Source organism: Gracilinanus agilis, chromosome 6 (genome assembly GCF_016433145.1).
Source record: "Gracilinanus agilis isolate LMUSP501 chromosome 6, AgileGrace, whole genome shotgun sequence".
In the NCBI taxonomy this organism is placed as follows: domain Eukaryota; kingdom Metazoa; phylum Chordata; class Mammalia; order Didelphimorphia; family Didelphidae; genus Gracilinanus; species Gracilinanus agilis.
This window is the reverse complement of record NC_058135.1, coordinates 284,069,892-284,087,751: the sequence shown is the minus strand read 5'-3', so window position 1 is coordinate 284,087,751 and position 17,860 is coordinate 284,069,892. Positions and strand designations below refer to the sequence as shown.

Here is a 17,860-nt window from a genome sequence, read left to right as displayed (position 1 = left end):
AGAAGAGGAGAGAAGAGGAGAGGAGAGGAGAGGAGAGGAGAGGAGAGGAGAGGAGAGGAGAGGAGAGGAGAGGACAGAGACAGAGACAGAGACAGAGACACAGAGAGGAGAGGAGAGAGGGAGAGGAGAGGCAGAGACAGACAGACAGACAGAGAGAGAGAGAGAGAGAGAGAGAGAGAGAGAGAGAGAGAGAGAGAGAAGAGTTACAGAATTTTTTATCTATATAAACATAAGGATGCAACATGAGGATGAAAAGAAAGGGATTCTGGGAAATGAAGTCCAAGGGTACAAAATTCTATTTATACAGTATCCTTTAACCATTTGTCAGTTGGGGAATGCTTTTTATAATTTGAACTGAGTTATCTAGATATTTGAAAAATGAGGCCTTGGCAGAGACACGTACTATAAAATTTTCCCCGAAATTTGTTATTTCCCTTTTAATTTTAATTGTTTGGGTTTTGTTTAATTTAATGTAATTGAAATGTTCGGTTGCTTTTTTCCGTAATGTTCTCTGTGTCTTGTTTGGTCCTCAATTCTTCCTGTAAGCATCCACGCTCTTTATGAAGACTATTTGCCAAGAGACCAAAAGGGTGGAGCGGGGGGAAAGGAGAAAGCCTGTTGGCAGGCTGGGCTTGACAGCCAAATACAATCATACTCAAAAGAGGAAGTTGGTTGCTTTTGAGCTAAGAGATGTGGCCGGGCCCTACTCTCTGGTTGGAGAAGGTGCCTCCATGTGGCTTTGTTGAGATAACAGGTGAAGCAGTGGATGGACTGACCCAGAGTCAGGAAGACCTGAGTTTGAATCATTTTTTTTTTATTTGTGATTTTTTTTTAACATTTACTAGCTGTGGGACCCTAGGGAAGTTAACCCCTCTCAGTCTCAGTTTCCTCCTCTGTAAAAGGGGGATAATCATAGGTCCCATCCCCCAAGGTGGTTGTGAGAATGGAGTGAGACAGTATTTGTGAAGAGCTTTGCCAATCTCTGCTCTGTTAGGTGACATTTAAGTAGTGGCCTGCTTACACAATCCCCTTAGAGATGCACAACCTGTGAGGTAGGTCCGACAGGAATTATTAATTTGGATTTGCAAATAAGGGAGGTTGGATATTCTAGACATGGTACAGTGTCTGAGGTAGGATTTGAACCCAGGACTTCCCAACTCCAGGTGCCAGATGTGGAGATGTTAGAGAAATACTTCCATTATGCCATCTTGGTGCACCAGGAACATAGGTTGGAAGAGTGGGACGGAGCAGGAAAATTTGGCCTGGGAGCCAGAGTCGGGGTGTAAGGCTCTGCGAGTCCCCCCACCCCCCACCTCCCATCTGCCTCCCTCACTCCCTCGCAGGTGATGGACCTTGGCCGAGATGCCACCCGACGCTTTTTCAACTGGTTCTATTGGAGCATCAACCTGGGGGCCGTCCTGTCCCTGTTCGTGGTGGCCTTCATCCAGCAGAACATCAGCTTCCTGGTAGGCTACATCATCCCCGTGGCGTGCGTCGGCCTTGCCCTGTTTGTCTTCGTCTGCGCAGGCCCTACTTTCGTCACCAAGCCCCCCACGGGCAGCCAGGTGTCCTCCATGCTGAAGCTGGCCCTCCGAAGGTGCTGCCCACGGTGGTGCCCCTGCTTAGCCAGGTAAGCCAATCCTTCCGGCAGAAGCGATGAAGGAGGTGATGCCGAGGGTCCCACCATCACGGCTGGACCTCAGAGACCCTCTGGAACAACCTCCTTCATTTGACCAATGTGGAAACTGAGGCCCAAGAAGCAAAAGGGACTTATAGAACCGGTGTGACCCTGGGCAAGCCACCTAACCCCATTGTCTAGCCCTTACTGCTCTTCTGTCTTGGAACCAATTCTTAGTATTGATTCTAAGGTGAAAGGTGAGGGTTTGTTTTTTAAGTGACTTAAAAATCATTATAGATTTTTAATCTGTAATTAAAAATCTGTAATTTAATCTGTCATCGTTACAGAGCTGGAAAGTATTTCTGAGGCCATCTAGTCTAAACCCTTTATTTGACAGAGAAGGAAACTGAGGTCCAGCAACATGCCAAGATTAGAATCAATGAAGCAGCACCTACTGTGTGCAAGATTCTGGGCATACAAAGACAGAAAGTACAAGTCTCTTCCCTCAAGGGCTGCCTCGATATTCTCTCCATGAAGTCAATATATACTTTGTTTCTAGTCTCCCTTGGAGACGGGGATGGGAGTGTTCCAGATCTTATCTATCTAAATATCTCCCTGAAACATGGGCCAATCCACAGTCCCTGTGCAGCTGGTAGAACCATTACCCATACATAAGTTTATTCAAAGAGGCACCAAATCCATAGGATTGCCATTGATGAGTGGGCCTTACCAGCGGGGGCAGGAGGGACAGGAATTGGGAAGAGGTCCAGGTAGGGATGGTCCAGGCAGTTTTGAGGGAAACTAAGAATTCTACGAGGCAAAGTTAAAGAAGGAGCACAATCTAGGCAGGGAGGACAAGCCCAGAGATGGAGACTCACGTGTGAGGAGCAGAGAGACCACAGGAGAGAGTATCTCTAGGAAATCTGGAATGGGAGGTTAGAGCTAGCTTGCTAAGAGTTTTAAAGATCAAATGAAGGAATTTGGGTTTGATGCTAGTGGCAATGGGGAGCCACCGGATTTTATTGGGCAGGAAATGACATGGAAAGCGTAAGCGGTGGCAGCTGGGTAGCTCAGTGGATGGAGAGTCAGGCCTAGAGATGGGAGGTCCTGGGTTCAAATCTGGCCTCAGACACTTCCTAGCTGTGTGACCCTGGGCAAGTCACTTGACCCCCATTGCCCACCCTTACCACTCTTCCACCTAGGAGCCAATAGAGGTTAAGGGTTTAAAAAAAAAAGTATAAGCGTAAAAATGAATATACAGTATATCTAAGCATTATATTTAATCAGATTTATTAATAATAACTTGAAGAAAAGGAAAATAAAAAGCTAGAGTAAAGAGGGAGCTAACCTAGCTGCGGTTGCAAGAGAAGAGAGCAAAAAGGCGGGGTTACGGCCAACTTATATACAATATGTGAGGATACAACGTGGGGGAGAGAGGAATTTTGGGATGGAAAAAAGAAATATTAGGATGAGAAAAAGAATTCTGGGAGATGGAGTCCAAGGGTTCAAGTTTTCTAATTGCACAAAAGACCTGTCCCTTAGGAAGATTACTTCTGCAGTTGTGTGGAAGATGGATTGAAAAGGGGGAAGGTTTGAGGCAGAGACATTGCTGGTGTCCAGGTGAGAGATAAGGAGGGTCTGAAAGAGCCTAAATGAGGAGAGAAAAGGGAGATGCTCGTGAAGGTCAAAATGACAACATTTGATGAGCGCTTGGATATGGGGGAATGAATAAAGAATTAAAGAGGGCTGGGGTGGTAAACCTGGAAGAGTGAAGAGTGAAGGATGGCGACACTCTCTACAGAAATAAGAAAGTTCAGGAAAGGGTGAGTGGCGAGTGGATTTGGGGGCAAAGATCATGAAATCTGCTTTAGAGAAGGTGAGTTTGGGATGCCAATGGGGCATCCAGGGAGAAATGTCTAAAGGGCAGTTGCTCATAGAGGAATGGAGCTCAGCAGAGACTAGGATGATGGTGAGGGTACATCAAATTTCATCTCTGACCTCCACTCCTTTGTACAAACTGTCTCCTCCGCCTGGAATTCACTCTCTCTTTACCTCTGCATCTTGCAATCCCCAGATCCCTTCATAGTTCGGTTCTGGTGTCACCCTCAGTATCAGAATTATATTATCATTTTAATTACTTATTTTTTACTTAAATTTTAATTACTTAAATTCTCTAAAATGATTTCATATATAATTTACATTTACTTGTATGGGTCTACGTGGGGTTCCTCCAGTAGACTGAATTCCTCATGGGCAGTCACTGTTGATTTTTGTCTTTGAATCCTTGACGTCCAGCATGGTGCCCGGCACACTGTAGACATTTCATAAATGTTTGTTGAATGAATAAAGGGTGAGGATGAGGATGGGGCCGGGGCTGATGAAGATGGAGATGATAACAGCAATGGCCAGTGTCTATTCCCTGCTCCCTTTATAGATCCCCACAAGAAGCAGATGGACTGCCCAGCAGATGGTCATCCCGAGGTCCTTCCCGCCGGGAAGACGATGCCAACTTCTCGGTGTTGGTGAAGATCTTGCCGGTGATGCTGACCCTGGTGCCTTACTGGATGGTGTACTTCCAGGTGAGTGTCCTGCGTCCTCCTCCTCCTCCTCCTCCTCTGCTGGGGGGTTCAGCCCTCATGTTGTCCCTCCAGGCAGTCCAGGGACACGTGCAGGCATGGGAAATGCCACAAAGTTCACTAGAAAGACTGGAATGTCTGATGCTGATGATGACTAACAGCTACTGTTCGTGAGTCATCGTCTGCCTTTGAAACACTTTCCTCTCCAGGCTTTTGTTAAATCCTTACACCATGGCGGAGAGGGGGGTTGCTGTTCAGACTCTTTGAGAGTCTATTTAGAGTTTTCTTGGCAGAGATATTGGCGTGGTTCACCTTTTTCCTTCTCTAGCTCATTTAACAAATGAGGAAACTGAGGCAAACAGGGTGAAATGACTTGCTCAGGGTTCCACAGCTAGAAAGTATCAGAGGCTAGATTTGAACTCGGGTCTTCTGACTCTAGGCCCAGGGTTCTAGCCACTGTACCACTTGGCTTATTTGGTGCCTGGAAAATAGTAGCTTAATATTATTATTAATATTTTCTTGTTAACTGGTGAATAAAATGAGTGAGTCAATGAATGAATGAATGAAAGAATTTATTGAATACTTATTTTGGGTCAAACACTAGAAATATACATAGACCCATAAAGAAAAATTTCTCTTATTTATTTTTTTTATTATATTTTTCTCCCTCAATTAGAAATAACTCAGCTAGGGGGCAGCTGGGTAGCTCAGTGGTTTGAGAGTCAGGCCTAGAGACGGGAGGTCCTGGGTTCAAATCTGGCCTCAGATACTTCCCAGCTGTGTGACCCTGGGCAAGTCACTTGACCCCCATTGCCCATCCTTACTGCTCTTCCACCAAGGAGCCAATACACAGAAGTTAAGGGGAAAGAAAGAAAGAAAGGAAGAAAGAAAGAAAGAAAGAAAGGAAGGAAGGAAGGAAGGAAGGAAGGAAGGAAGGAAGAAAGAAAGAAAGAAAGAAAGAAAGAAAGAAAGAAAGAAAGAAAGAAAGAAAGAAAGAAAGAAAGAAAGAAAGAAAGAAAAAAAGGAAAAAAGAAAGAAAGAACTCAGCTAGGTAGTGCAGTGGATAGAGTGCTAGGTCTGGAGTCAGGAAGACTCATCTTCCTGAGTTCAAATTGCACCTCAGATACTTACTAGCTATGTGACCATGGAAAAGGCATTTAACCCCATTTGCCTCAGTTTCTTCATCTGTAAAATGAGCTGGAGAAAGAAATGGCAAAACAGTCTAGTCTCTTTGCCAAGAAAACCCCCAATGGAATCATGAAGAGTTGGACACAACTGAAATGACTAAACAAAAAATTTTATCATTTTTTTTTAATTTGAAAAAAAATTTTCTCCTTCCCTCTCTTCCCACCTTTTTTAGAAGCCAATCAATTTTATATAGATTTTACAAAATATTTCCATATTAGCCATATTGTGAAAGAAAATAAAGACCAAAAGGAAAATGAAAACAAAAATTAAAAAAGTTTAAAAAGTTTGCTTTGATCTACATTAAGATTAGTTCAGTTCTTTCTCTAGAGCTGAATAACATTTTTAATTATGAGTTTGAAATTATTTTGGATCATTGTATTGCTGAGAACAGCAAAGCCATTCATAGTTGATCATCATACAATATTTCTGTTAGTGTATCGAGTGTTTTCTGGTTCTACTCATTTTACTCTGCATCAGTTCGTATAAGTCTTTCCATGTTTTCCTGGAACCATCCTGCTCATCATTTCTTATACCACAATAGTATTCCATTACAATCAGATACCAGGACTTGTTCAGCCATTCCCCGATTGATAGACATCCCCCCAATTTCCAATTCTTTGACACCACAAAAAGAGCTGCTAAAAGTATTTTTGCACAAGTGGGTCCTTTTCCTTTTTCTTGGATCTCTATGGGATACAGACCTAGTGATGATATTTCTAGGTCAAAGGATAGGCATAGTTTTATAGTCCTTTGGGCATAGCTCCAGATTGCTCTCTAGAATAGCTGGATCAGTCTACAACTACACCAACAGAGCATTAGTGTCCCAATTTTTCCACATCCTCTCCAACATTCGTCATTTTCCTTTTCTGTCACATTAGGCAGACTGTTAAGCATGACATGGTACCTCAAAGTTGTTTTAATTTGCATTTCCCTAATCCATAGTCCTTTAAGTTTTTTCATCAGACTATAGATAGCTTTGATTTCTTCTTCTGAAAACTGTCTTTTTACAACATTGTCCATTTATCAATTGGGGAATGACTTGTATTTTTATACATTTGACTCAGTTCTCTATATATTTGAGAAATGAGACCTTTCTCACTGAAACTTGCTACAATTTCCCTCCTAATTTCTGCTTTCCTTTTAGTCTTGGTTGCGTTTATTTGTGCAACCCTTTTTAATTCGATGCAATCAAAATGATCCACTTTATATCCCACAATGCTCTCTACCTCTTGTTTGGTCATAAATTCTTCCCTTAGCCATAAATTTGCCAAGTAAAATATTCTAGGCTTCCCTCATTTGCTTATGATATCATCCTTTATGTCTAAATCAGGTACCCATTTTGACCCTACCTTGATATTCTGTGTGAGATATTAGTCTACATCTAGTTTCTGCCAAACCGCTTTCCAGTTTTCCCAGCAATATTTGTTAAATAGTGATTTTTGTCCCAAGATCTTGGATCTTTGGGTCTGTCGAAGACTGGATTATTAATTTTATTTGCTATTGTGTGTTGTGTTTCAATTCTCACCTCTGGTTCCAAGAAGCTATAGCATAAACAGCAGTTATACCCTGGGAAAAACTATCATGGCAGATGGGCTAAATCAAGGCAAGGATAACCAATAGGTTTCAAACCTGTCAGTGACTTTAGGAGGGTGTCAACCCCAAGTATGTAAAGATGTGCCACAGCTGAATGGGTGGATGAAAACAGTTTGTTCCAATGGTCATGAAGGCAGCCTAGAGCTTGGTCAGACGTGGAAGATGCCACGGTCGTCCATTGCATCCTGGACCACTGCCAATCATCCTGACTTTGATTTTGCCACTGGACTCCAGGAACTCTAGAGGAGAGAGTGAGGCTGATGAACTTGTGCAATTCTGACTCACTTAAATCCAATTCACATGCAAGTCAAGGCATCATCCCATGATATCATTGTTCCTCTTTGAAATGAAAGATGAACATTTTTTAAAAACTTGTGTACCTAGATCTATTTCATTGATCACAACTCTCTTTCTTAGCTAGTACCAGACTGTTCGGATGGTTACAACTTTGTGATATTGTTTGAGATCTGGTACACTTTCCTTCATATTTTTTTCAACTATTTCCTTGATATTCTTGACTTTTTGTTCTTCCAGATGAATTTTGTTATTATTTTTTCTAGCTCTATAAAACCATTGTTGGTAATTTGATTGTTATGGCACTGAGTGAATACATTAATTTAGGTAGAATTGTCATTTTTGTTGTTTTGGCTCAGCCTACCCATGAGCAATTACTGTTTTTCTAGTTGTTTAGATCTGGCTTTATTTGTGTGAAAAGTGCTTTGGAATTGTGTTCATATACTTTCTGGGTTTGTCTTGTCAGGTAGACTCCCAAGGATTTTGTATTATCGACAGGTATTTAAAATGGAATGTCCCTTTCTATCTCTTGCTACTGGACTTTGTTGGTAATGTGTAGAAATGCTCAGGACTTACATGGGTTTATTTTATATCCTAAACTTTACTGAATTGTTTTATTAGTATTTTTTTTAGTTGATTCTCTAAGAATCTGAAAGTATACCATCAGATCATCTGCCAAGTGTAATAGTTTTGTTTCTATTCTAATTTCTTCCATCTTTTCTTGTCATTGCTATAGCTAGCACTTCAAGAACAATATTGAACAATAATAGTCATATGGACAGATATCCTTGCTTCAGGCCTGACCTTATTGGAAAGGCTTTTAACTTATCTCCTTTACACATAATATTTACTGATGGTTTTTAGATAGATATTGTCAGTTTAAGGAGTTTCCTTTATTCCTGTGAATTCTACTATTTTTTTTTAAAACCCTTACCTTCCATCTTGGAGTCAATACTGTGTATTGGCTCCAAGGCAGAAGAGTGATAAGGGTAGGCAATGGGGGTCAAGTGACTTTCCCAGGGTCACACGGCTGGGAAGTGTCTGAGGCCAGATTTGAACCTAGGACCTCCCATCTCTAGGCCTAGCTCTCAATCCACTGAGCTACCCAGCTACCCCCAATTGTACTATTTTTAATAGGAATAAGTGTTGTATTTTGTCAAAAGCTTTTCCTGCATATATTAAGATAATTATAAGATTGTTGTTGTTTTTATTATCAATATGATCAATTATTCTGATAGTTTTCCTCATGTTGAACCACCCCTGCATTCTTGGTATAAATCCCACCTGGTCATAGTGTATGATCTTTGTGATATATTGCTATAATCTCCTTTCTAATATTTTATTTAAAATCTTTGCACCAATATTCATTAAGGAAATTGGTCTGTAGTTTTCTTTCTCTGTTTTTGCTCTTCCTGGTTTGGATATCAGCCCCATATTTGTGTCATAAGAGGAATTTGGTAGGACTCCTTTGCCTTTTTTTTTTCAAATAATTTATATAGTTTTGGAACAAATTGTTCTTTAAATTTTTGGTAGAATTCACTTGTGAATCCATCTGGTACTGGTTATTTTTTTTCTTAGAGAGTTCATTGATGGCTTGTTCAATTTCTTTTTCCAAGCTTGGGTTATTTAAGTATTATTCTATTTCCTTTTTTGTTAACCTGGGTAATTTCTATATTTGTAAATATTTATCCACTTCACTTAGATTGTCATATTTATTGGCATATAATTGGTTGTAACTGGTTTAATTTCATCCTTACTGGTGAATTTAATCTTTTAACTTTTGATACTGGTAATTTGCTTTTCTTCCTTTTTTTAAAAGATAAAATTAACCAGTGGTTTATCTTTTTTTAAATAAGACTAGCTCGGTTTTATTTTTCAGTTCAATTATTTTCTTACTTTCATTTTATTAATCTCTCTGATTTTTAGGATTTCCAATTTAATGTTTAGTTGGGGATTTTAAATTTGTCTTTTTTTCCCTAGTTTTTTAAAAATTACATGTCCAATTTATTGATCTACTCTTTCTCTACTTTATTGATGTGAGTATTTAGAGGCATAAACTTTCCTTTACATACTGCTTTGGCTATATCTCATAAATTTTGGTATGTTATCTTATTGTTATCATACTCTTTAATGAAATTACTGATTGTTTCTATGATTTGTCCTTTGATCTATTTGTTCTTTAGGATTTAGAATCATTTAATTTCCAATTAATTTTTAATCTATGTTTTCATAATCCTTTATTGAATATAATTTTCTGGTCTGAAAAGGATGTATTTAATATCTCTATTTTTCTACATTTGGTTGTAACCTTTTTATGCCTTAATACATGGCTCAGTTTTTGTAAAGGCTTAAAAAAAAAGGTATGCTCCTTTCTATTCCCTTTCAGTTTTCCCTAGATGTCTATCATATCTAACTTTTCAAAAATTCTGTTCATCTCTTTAGCTCCTTCCTTATTTATTTTATGGTTGGATTTATCTAGTTCTGAAAGAGGAAACTTGAGGTTCCTCCAGTAGTATAATTTTACTATTTCCTCCTGTAACTTATTAAACTTTTCCTGCAAAATGTAAATGCTATATTTGGTGCATATATGTTTAGCAATGATATTGCTTTATTGTCTATGGTACCTTTTAGTAAAATGTAGTTTCCCACTTATTTCTTTTAACTAGATCAACTGTCGCTTTTGCTTTGTCTGAGATCATGATTGCTACCCCTGCTTTTTTGGCTGCCAGCTGAAGCATAATGGATTTTGCTCCAGCTCCTCATTTTTACTCTTGTGTGTACCTCTTCTCTAAGTAGGTTTCTTATAAACAACATATTGTTGGATTTTTATTTTTATTCCATTCTGCTATCTGCATCTATTTTAGAGAGTTTCTTAAGTACTTACTAAAGACCAGGCAAATGTAAAAGCAAAGACAGGGGCAGCTGGGTAGCTCAGTGGATTGAGAGCCGGGCCTAGAGACGGGAGGTCCTAGGTTCAGATCCGGCCTCAGACACTTCCCAGCTGTGTGACCCTGGGCAAGTCACTTGACCCCCATTGCCTACCCTTACCACTCTTCCACCTATAAGTCAATACACAGAAGTTAAGGGTTTAAAAAATTTAAAAAAAAAAAAAAATTAAAAAAAAAAAAAAAAAAAAAAAAAAAGCAAAGACAACTTCTTCCCTCAAGGAACTCACATTCTACTAAGGGAAAGAGCACACATATAGGGAGTAAATGGTAGCTGGGTAGAGGCAATCTATGCTACTGGTCAGTAGTGGGGCCATTGGATTGGAGATGGACACACTCCTGCTAGGAACAATGCAGTTGATTGGGTCTTGGTTCCAGAATCAGTGAGTGGAGGTGGTGGGGAATGAGGAAGGTGGGAGCAAAGCAGATGGTGACATTATCTGGAAGATGAGACTGAGGGGGTGGGGTGGGGGGGAAGTAAAGTATGGCAGACATTTGGCTGAAATAGAAGGTTTACACCACTCAGGTCAACTGGACTCTAGGACTGAAGTTCAGGGGAAAAGGCTAACCCTTCCAGAGCATCAAACTCTAAATTGAAATACCATGAATTTATTTAGATTTGTATTTATTCTGTATGCTTTTCTATAAGATACATGTTGTCTCTGCACAGAACGTAGGCTCTTTGAGATCAAGGACTGTTTCCTTTTCCTTTTGACTGTCTTTCCTCTTACAGTATTTGGTATACAGTAAGCACTTAATCGATGCTTGTTAAAAAAAAAGTGGCCTTTCCCTCAATTCAATTTCTATTCAATTTTGTGCTTCGTGAGTTAGCCCAGCGATGGTGGCTCGAGAGCTTGCCATGGAATGAGGAGTATTTGGATTTGAGTCCCATATCTACCAGATCCAGGCTGGGTGATCCTGAACAAGTGGCTCAGACCCTCTCAAAGTCCATAAATTGCAGGAAGTATAGATTGTCTTATCGGGGGTTTCCCACACCAATGGAATCCCAGGTCTGGGCGATACTACTATGTCAGGATAGCTCAGTTCTAGGAAAGAGACCCTGGGAAGCCCCACCTTCTTCCTGGTGCTGGAAAAGTCACTTTTAGTAACTTCTGGCAGGATGAGGGCAGGTAGAGGAAGTGGGGAGCATTCTGCCTAGGCATTGGAGGCATCCAGAAGAATTCAGGGGGCTCTTCATGAATCTGGGGAAGTCTGGAAAGCCAACTCCAATCCTGTCTTGTCTCTTGTCTCTACTCCAGATGCAGTCCACTTACATCCTCCAGGGCTTGCACCTCCAAATCCCACATATTTTCCAGGTTCATTTGGACAATGGCAGTGACACCAAGCTTTCCCAGGACAGTAGCAGCTACAGGGTGAGACAAAGTCCCATCCTTTCCAACCGACTCTCTCCCTCTTCACCTCCCCACCCCAGAACAGGAATTGAAATAGCCTTGCCTTGACCCCATTGCCAGCTCCTAGAGGCTTCTGGGAGATAGGAAGTGCGCCTTGGTCAGCAAATAATCTGGGCCAATTCCTGTAATTCCACATGAAGGGCAGTGGAGGGGAGGGGAGGAGATGCTGCAGAGCTGAGTCAGACACTTACTAGCTGTGTGACCGTTCTCTCAACATTAGTTTCTTCCTCTGGAGAATGGTCTTCCTATTGACCTAGGGCAATTGGAGATTTCAAAGGATTTAAAGTTAAGGGGAACTGAAGAACCTACAATGTAAGGCCTACAAAGGGACCCTGGAACAGAGAATGTGGTATGACGGAGCTGGGAGAAGCCTCAGAATACACGGCCGGAACACACTGGAGAAACACACGCTATCAGAGCCAAGAAGGCCCTTAGAACACAATGTCAGAGCTAAGAAGAACTTTAGAACATGAATATCAGAGCTAAGAATACAGGATGTTAGAGTTGGGAAAGCTCTTGGAACATGGAATGTCAGGGGCCTAGGACATGGAATGAGGAACCATGGAACCCAGAATATTAGTTCTAGACAGGATATTGGATATCTTCTTGTTGAAAGCTATTTCTTCATCTCCAGATAATCTGATAAGGATGGCTTAGTTGATAAAGAAGATCTTGACTGTCAGCTCATAGCTGCTTCTCCAAAGTGCCATTGAGTCACAAGTTTATTATATATGAAAATTCAAAATCCCTTTCACCCAAAAGCACAGAGAAAGATTTATGGCTACGCAGAAATGCCATTACAACTTAGACAATACACAGAAGCTTCAAGGTGAAGATAAAGTACAAAGTTGATTTCTAGCCACCTCATTATCAGTTAACTAAGTCTGGGAATATTTTGCTAGGGCGGGAAGACCTACGTTTTTGACCTTGACTGTCTAAAACAGCTGTTGAGACCCAAGCAACTGCATTCTTGACCAAGGGTGAAAATGTTAACCTCTTGACTGTTGGTTTGCTAAGAGCTTAAAGTTTTCCAATAAGAAAAGGTGTGGATCAGAAAAGGAGTCAAAAGAGTATTCTCAGATTTTTATCTACTTGAGACTCTGTTTCTCTTATTGGCCTCCCACATCTTCTAAAATGTAAAATTGGAGTGGAAGGGGGCTCTAGTACACAGAATGTTAGTGTTAGAAGGGACCTTAGAACACGGAAGGGCCAGGCACCCCAGGTCATTAGAAACGAGAGCATAGAATGCTTGAATTGTCCAAACGTTCTCAAAGTGTACTCCAGGAGAGGGTCTCACAGGAGTCCTCAAGACCATGTCAGGACATCCTCAAGGTCTACATTATTTTCAGAATAACACAAAAATGCTTTCACTTCTAATATGATAAATACTGATAGATAGAACTCATGGAAACTGGAGCTCTTTGGAGGGGGTCTGGAGAAGCTTTTAAAAGTCTAAAGGGAGCCTCAGATCAAAAAGCTTGAGAACAGAGAACCTAGCAAAAATCTGTTCTTTTCCCTGTTGAAGATGCCTAGAAGTCTGATCCATTCAATTCCCAGGGACATCTCACCTATCTCTGTGGGTTACAAAGTGCCCTGATGGGTACAAAGCCCTTCCTCCCAATAACCCTCCCCAAAGGGAGCATTCATTCCCCCATTTTACCTAGGAGAAAACCAGCAGCCCAGAGAGGCCAAGCAATTGGCCAAATTCCCACAGTTGGCAAGTATACGGGCCAGGAGAGACTCAGGTATCTTTTTTTAAACCTGGCCTTCCATCTTAGAATCAACACTGTATGTTGGTTCTAACATAGAAGAGCAGTAAGGGCCAGGCAAAGGAGGTTAAGTGACTTGCCCAGAGCCACACAGCTAGGAAGTGTCTGAGGTCAAATTTGAACCCAGGATATCCTGTCTCTAGGTCTGATTCTCAAGCCACTGAGCCACCTAGCTGTCCTCCCCACCCCCCAGACTCAGGTGTCTTGATTCCAGATTCATTGTTCTTTCCAACTAAATTCCCCACCCTAATCCCCAAATTTATTCCCCCATATCCTGTGAGCAGAGCTAAAGTTGAGGAATTCCCTTTGGAATCTGGGCCCCCCCTAGGAAGTATGTGCTTGGCTCCCCGCCTGTTTCTGCATTCTGCTCTTCCTCCCTCTCTGATCTGTGGCTCCAGGGAAAGTGGAGGGGTTCTTGACTAGGTCAGAATGGATAACCTGAGCTGGTGTCTCAATCTGGCCAATGGCTGGTTAAGTGTCCCCTTGTCATGCTCCCTTATGCCCAGAAATCAGGGGATGTCCCATCAGCACGTGCAGGGGCCCTGACCCAGTCCTCCCACCACGCTCTGCTTCCCAGGCATCATGATAGGTCCTGATCTGGTTCCCTCCCTCCCAGTTTCCGGAAGCCTGGCTCCTTTTGGCCAATGTGGTCATGGTGCTGATTCTGGTCCCTCTGAAGGACCGCGTCATCGATCCGTTCCTACAGCGGCGGAAGCTGCTCCCCTCACTTCTCAAGAAGATGGCCCTGGGCATGCTCTTTGGTTTTGCCTCCGTCATTGCGGCAGGTCATTTGGGGGTGTGGGAGAGGGGCTTTACTGCATATAGGGGAGGGTAGCTTGACAGCCTCCCATGGAATGTGGGGGAGCTGAGGCCAAGTCTGGTAGATGGGACCCTGGAACATGGGACACGGAATTCTGGAACTAGACGGGGCCTTAATATAGGGCACACAGAGATGAATAGAGTCTAGAACTTGGGGCAGAGGATTTCAGAAGAGACTAGAGAACACAGAACACAGCATGCAAGAGCTGGGAGGGACCTCAGACTTGGAACACAGAATTTTGTGGGAGATATATAAGAACCTAAAATAGAGCATGTCAGTGAAAGATTTGAGGACATAAGATAGCATGCTGTAGCCAGAAGGGACTTTGGAACAAAGTGTGTTAGATCTGGGAGCAGATTTAAGTCAGAGAACACAGAATGTCAGAGCTGGAAGGGACCTGAGGACATGGAATGTTAGAGCTAGGAAAGTACCTTAGAACACAGTCAGAACTGGAAGAATACCTTAGAACACAGAATATCAGAGCTAGGAAAGTACCCTAGAACATAGAATGTCAGAGGTGCGAAGGTGCCTTAGAACACAGAATATCAGAGCTGGGAAGGTACCCTAGAACACAGGTCAGAGCTAAAGGGGTACCTTAGAACAGAATGTGGGAGCTCGAAGGGGCCCGAGAATATAGAATGGGAGATCTGGGGCAGGAAGCCAAGCCCAAGAGAGGCAATGACTTGCCCATGACCCTACATAAGGATGACAAAGCTGGCCCTCAGACCTAGGACTCCTGCTAGTCTAGGGACCTCCCTCCTACACTACACTGCCCTCTTATTACACGATCAGCCAACGAGCATGGTCCATGACCTACTGGGGCAGGCCAGTGCCACAGGGTTGTGTCTGCCGGTGGGTAAGCTGGTGATGGCAGATAAGGAGGCCATAGCCCACAGTCCCGAGTCTCTCAAGCATTCTGATTCCCCAGCAGGTGTCCTAGAGACCAAGAGACTCCAATACATTCACCGCAACGAGACGGTGGCTCAGCAAATTGGACGTGACGTGTACTTCGCAGCGCCCATGTATATCTGGTGGCAGATACCTCAGTATCTCCTCATTGGCATCAGCGAGATCTTTGCCAGCATCCCAGGTACCAGCGATCCTCCTTATCCCCTTTCCTAGAGGAGGTGAAGAGCCCATCAGGGTTAGTGAGTTTTGAAGGAAGGTTGATTGGACGGCGGGTGCCATCTTGATTGCATGTGGATGGATGCATAATTCCGTGTGAACCCTCTGAAGGCTGGGGATTGCTGGGTATGAGGACAGAGCCCAGAAATTTCGGAAGCCTTTTTTTCCCCAGTGCAGAAAAGGGGGTTCTCCCTGAGTCCCCAGAGAAAGAACTGTAGGATTTCATAATTGGGAACCACCTCACAGGGAGGGCCAAATGCTATCTCCCATGCGCCCAACCATTGGACCTCCAACTACCATCCAAAGATCTCCAAGAGGAGGCAATATGCCGCTTCTCAAGGCGGCCCACTCTGCCCGGGGATAGGGCCCCTGGGTGGGCAGTTTTCCTTGTGCCAAGCTCTAACCTGCCCCCTTGGGACCTTCCACCTGTTGCTTTTGGTCTTGGAAGGAAGCTTGGCCACCCGGAGACAAGCAGGCATGGTTGCCGGGAGGGATTTTTCACAGCGGGGGAAGGTGTTGGGGAAGGAAGATGGGGCGGAAGCCTGTCGGACCAGGTCAAGGGACCGGCCTTCCTCAGGGAGCTTCCATGGGTCCTGCAGGGAGAATGTCCTTGAACAGGCCCGGAGCCGAGGCCTAATTCACGGCCTTTGGGCCCCCCGTGCGAGCCAGCTCAGACCCCTCTGGAGCAGACCCAGAGCCGGCTGGGATTCACGCTCTGCCGCAGGTCTGTCTGGCCCCAGCGAGGGTCTCCCTCCCTCTGGTTCAGAGGGAGGCAGGAGGCTCGAGGAAGCCCATTCCCAGCATCTTGAACCCTGTCTGCTCTGCAGCTCCCCCGCTCATGTCTGCCCCCCTTCTCCTAGGCCTGGAGTTTGCCTACTCGGAAGCGCCCCGATCGATGCAGGGAGCCATCATGGGCATCTTCTACTTCCTGTCCGGGGTGGGCTCCTTTCTGGGCTCCGGCCTGGTGGCTCTGCTGTCCCTCCCGGCAGGGGGCTGGCTGCACTGTCCCAGGGATTACGGTATGTGGGGGAGTGGCGAGAAGGGGGCACACGAGTACACTTGGGGGTGAGGGCGGCTCGAGTGCCCCGGCTGCTGGACGTGGCCCTGGGGTCAGAGCAACAATCTGGCCTAATCCCCTCCAAGGGGAGCCCCTGGGTACCCCGATCCCGCGGGGCCCTCTGGGGCAGGGCCGACCTCTTCTGATGGGCGCTCTCCGTCTTCCAGGGAACATTAACAACTGCCGGCTGGACCTCTACTTCTTCCTGCTGGCCGGCCTCCAGGCCGCCACGGCCCTCCTGTTCCTGCGCATCGCCCACCACCACGAGCAGTCGGCCCCTTCTCGGGCGTGCCGCGGCTGTGCCGGGAGAGCGGGCGGTTGAGGGCTCCGGGGCCGGCCGGGCCAGGCCGGGGGGCAGCAAGCACAGGGCGGCCTTGCGCCCAGGCTCGGACATTTCCTTTCTATTTTATTTTGTACCAACGTGGGAATAAAACATTTGTCATAAATAACGAGCGAGACGGGGAGGGGAGGCAGGCAGGGGTCAGAGGACAAGTTCAACACCCACAAAGAAACGTCTGGCGCTGGGGACGGGGCCCCCCGAGTCAGGAGCTGCCCCGGATCCTCTCCATGTAGCTCCTCAGCTCGTCGGGGTCCTTGAGCCCCATGTCTTCACACACCCAGCGGATGTCCTCCTCCCCGGCCACCAGGATGGACTGCACGGCCGGGGCCGGGGGCTCCTCGGGGGGCCGGGCTGGGGGGGCTGTGGCGAAGGTCACAAACTCCACCCGCTTCCTCCGGCCCCCCGGCTCCTTCCGTGGCAGCGTGGCCCCCAGGGGAGGGGGGGGGTCTGGGCTGCTCCCCCCTCCCCCTCCTCCGCCCCCCTCACAGTGGCAGCCTCCCTCCCCCAGGGCAGGGGGGGGCAGGCTCGGGGGTCTCTCTTCCCGGGGGGGGCGCCGGTCCAGCTGCCGGCTCAGCTCCTCCTGGTCCGTCCCCAGCCAGACCCAGTTGTGGGGCTGGGAGGAAGCGGGGCCCCCGGAGACCGGGGCGTCGGGGGGCTCCTTGCGCTGATACCGCAGCACAAAGACCACCCCGTTGACGAGGAAGATGAAGATGGCGAGGCAGAAGATGCTGAGCAGCGCGTACAGACCCAGCTCCAGGTCCGTCACCCTCTGGGGGGCCCTCACCATCTCCTCCTCCTCCTCCTCGTCCTCCTCCTCCTCCTGCTCCTCCTGCTCTTCCCCCGGCCCCTCCGGGTGCTCAAACTTGCTCCTCAGGCCCCCCTCTCCCCCCGGCCTGGGCTGCCTCCCCCCACCCCCGGGGCTCTCGGGGGCCGGGGGGGCCGAGGCAGATGGGGGGGCCCGCTCGTGCTGCCGAGGGGGGACGGGGGGCACCCCCAGCCAGGCCGTGGCCGAGGCCAGCGGGGGCCGGTGCTTGCCCCGGCGGCAGGACTCCGGGGAGTGCAGACCCACCTGCAGGGGCATCCCCTCGTGGGCCCCGCCGCTCACCAGCCCCCCAAAGAAGCC

General features: G+C 45.6%; 1 protein-coding gene across 1 annotated transcript; it reads left to right on the top strand.

Moving 5' to 3' along the window:
- The first annotated feature begins 1,178 nt into the window (after positions 1-1,178).
- Positions 1,179-16,721, top strand: SLC15A3 (solute carrier family 15 member 3). The gene is made up of 8 exons (XM_044682002.1): positions 1,179-1,274; positions 1,344-1,630; positions 4,053-4,197; positions 11,474-11,587; positions 14,012-14,180; positions 15,147-15,305; positions 16,201-16,359; positions 16,565-16,721. Exons 1-8 carry the CDS (start codon positions 1,179-1,181, stop codon positions 16,717-16,719), a joined length of 1,284 nt encoding a protein of 427 aa, XP_044537937.1. The 3' UTR covers positions 16,720-16,721.
- The last annotated feature ends 1,139 nt before the right edge of the window (positions 16,722-17,860 follow it).

Coding starts and splice junctions, on each gene's coding strand:
- SLC15A3 (XM_044682002.1), top strand. CDS start 1,179: ATGTTAGAGAAATACTTCCATTATGCCATCTTGGTGCACCAGGAACAT. Junction 1,275..1,343: donor AATTTGGCCTGGGAGCCAGA/GTCGGGGTGTAA, acceptor ACTCCCTCGCAG/GTGATGGACCTTGGCCGAGA. Junction 4,198..11,473: donor ACTGGATGGTGTACTTCCAG/GTGAGTGTCCTG, acceptor TCTCTACTCCAG/ATGCAGTCCACTTACATCCT.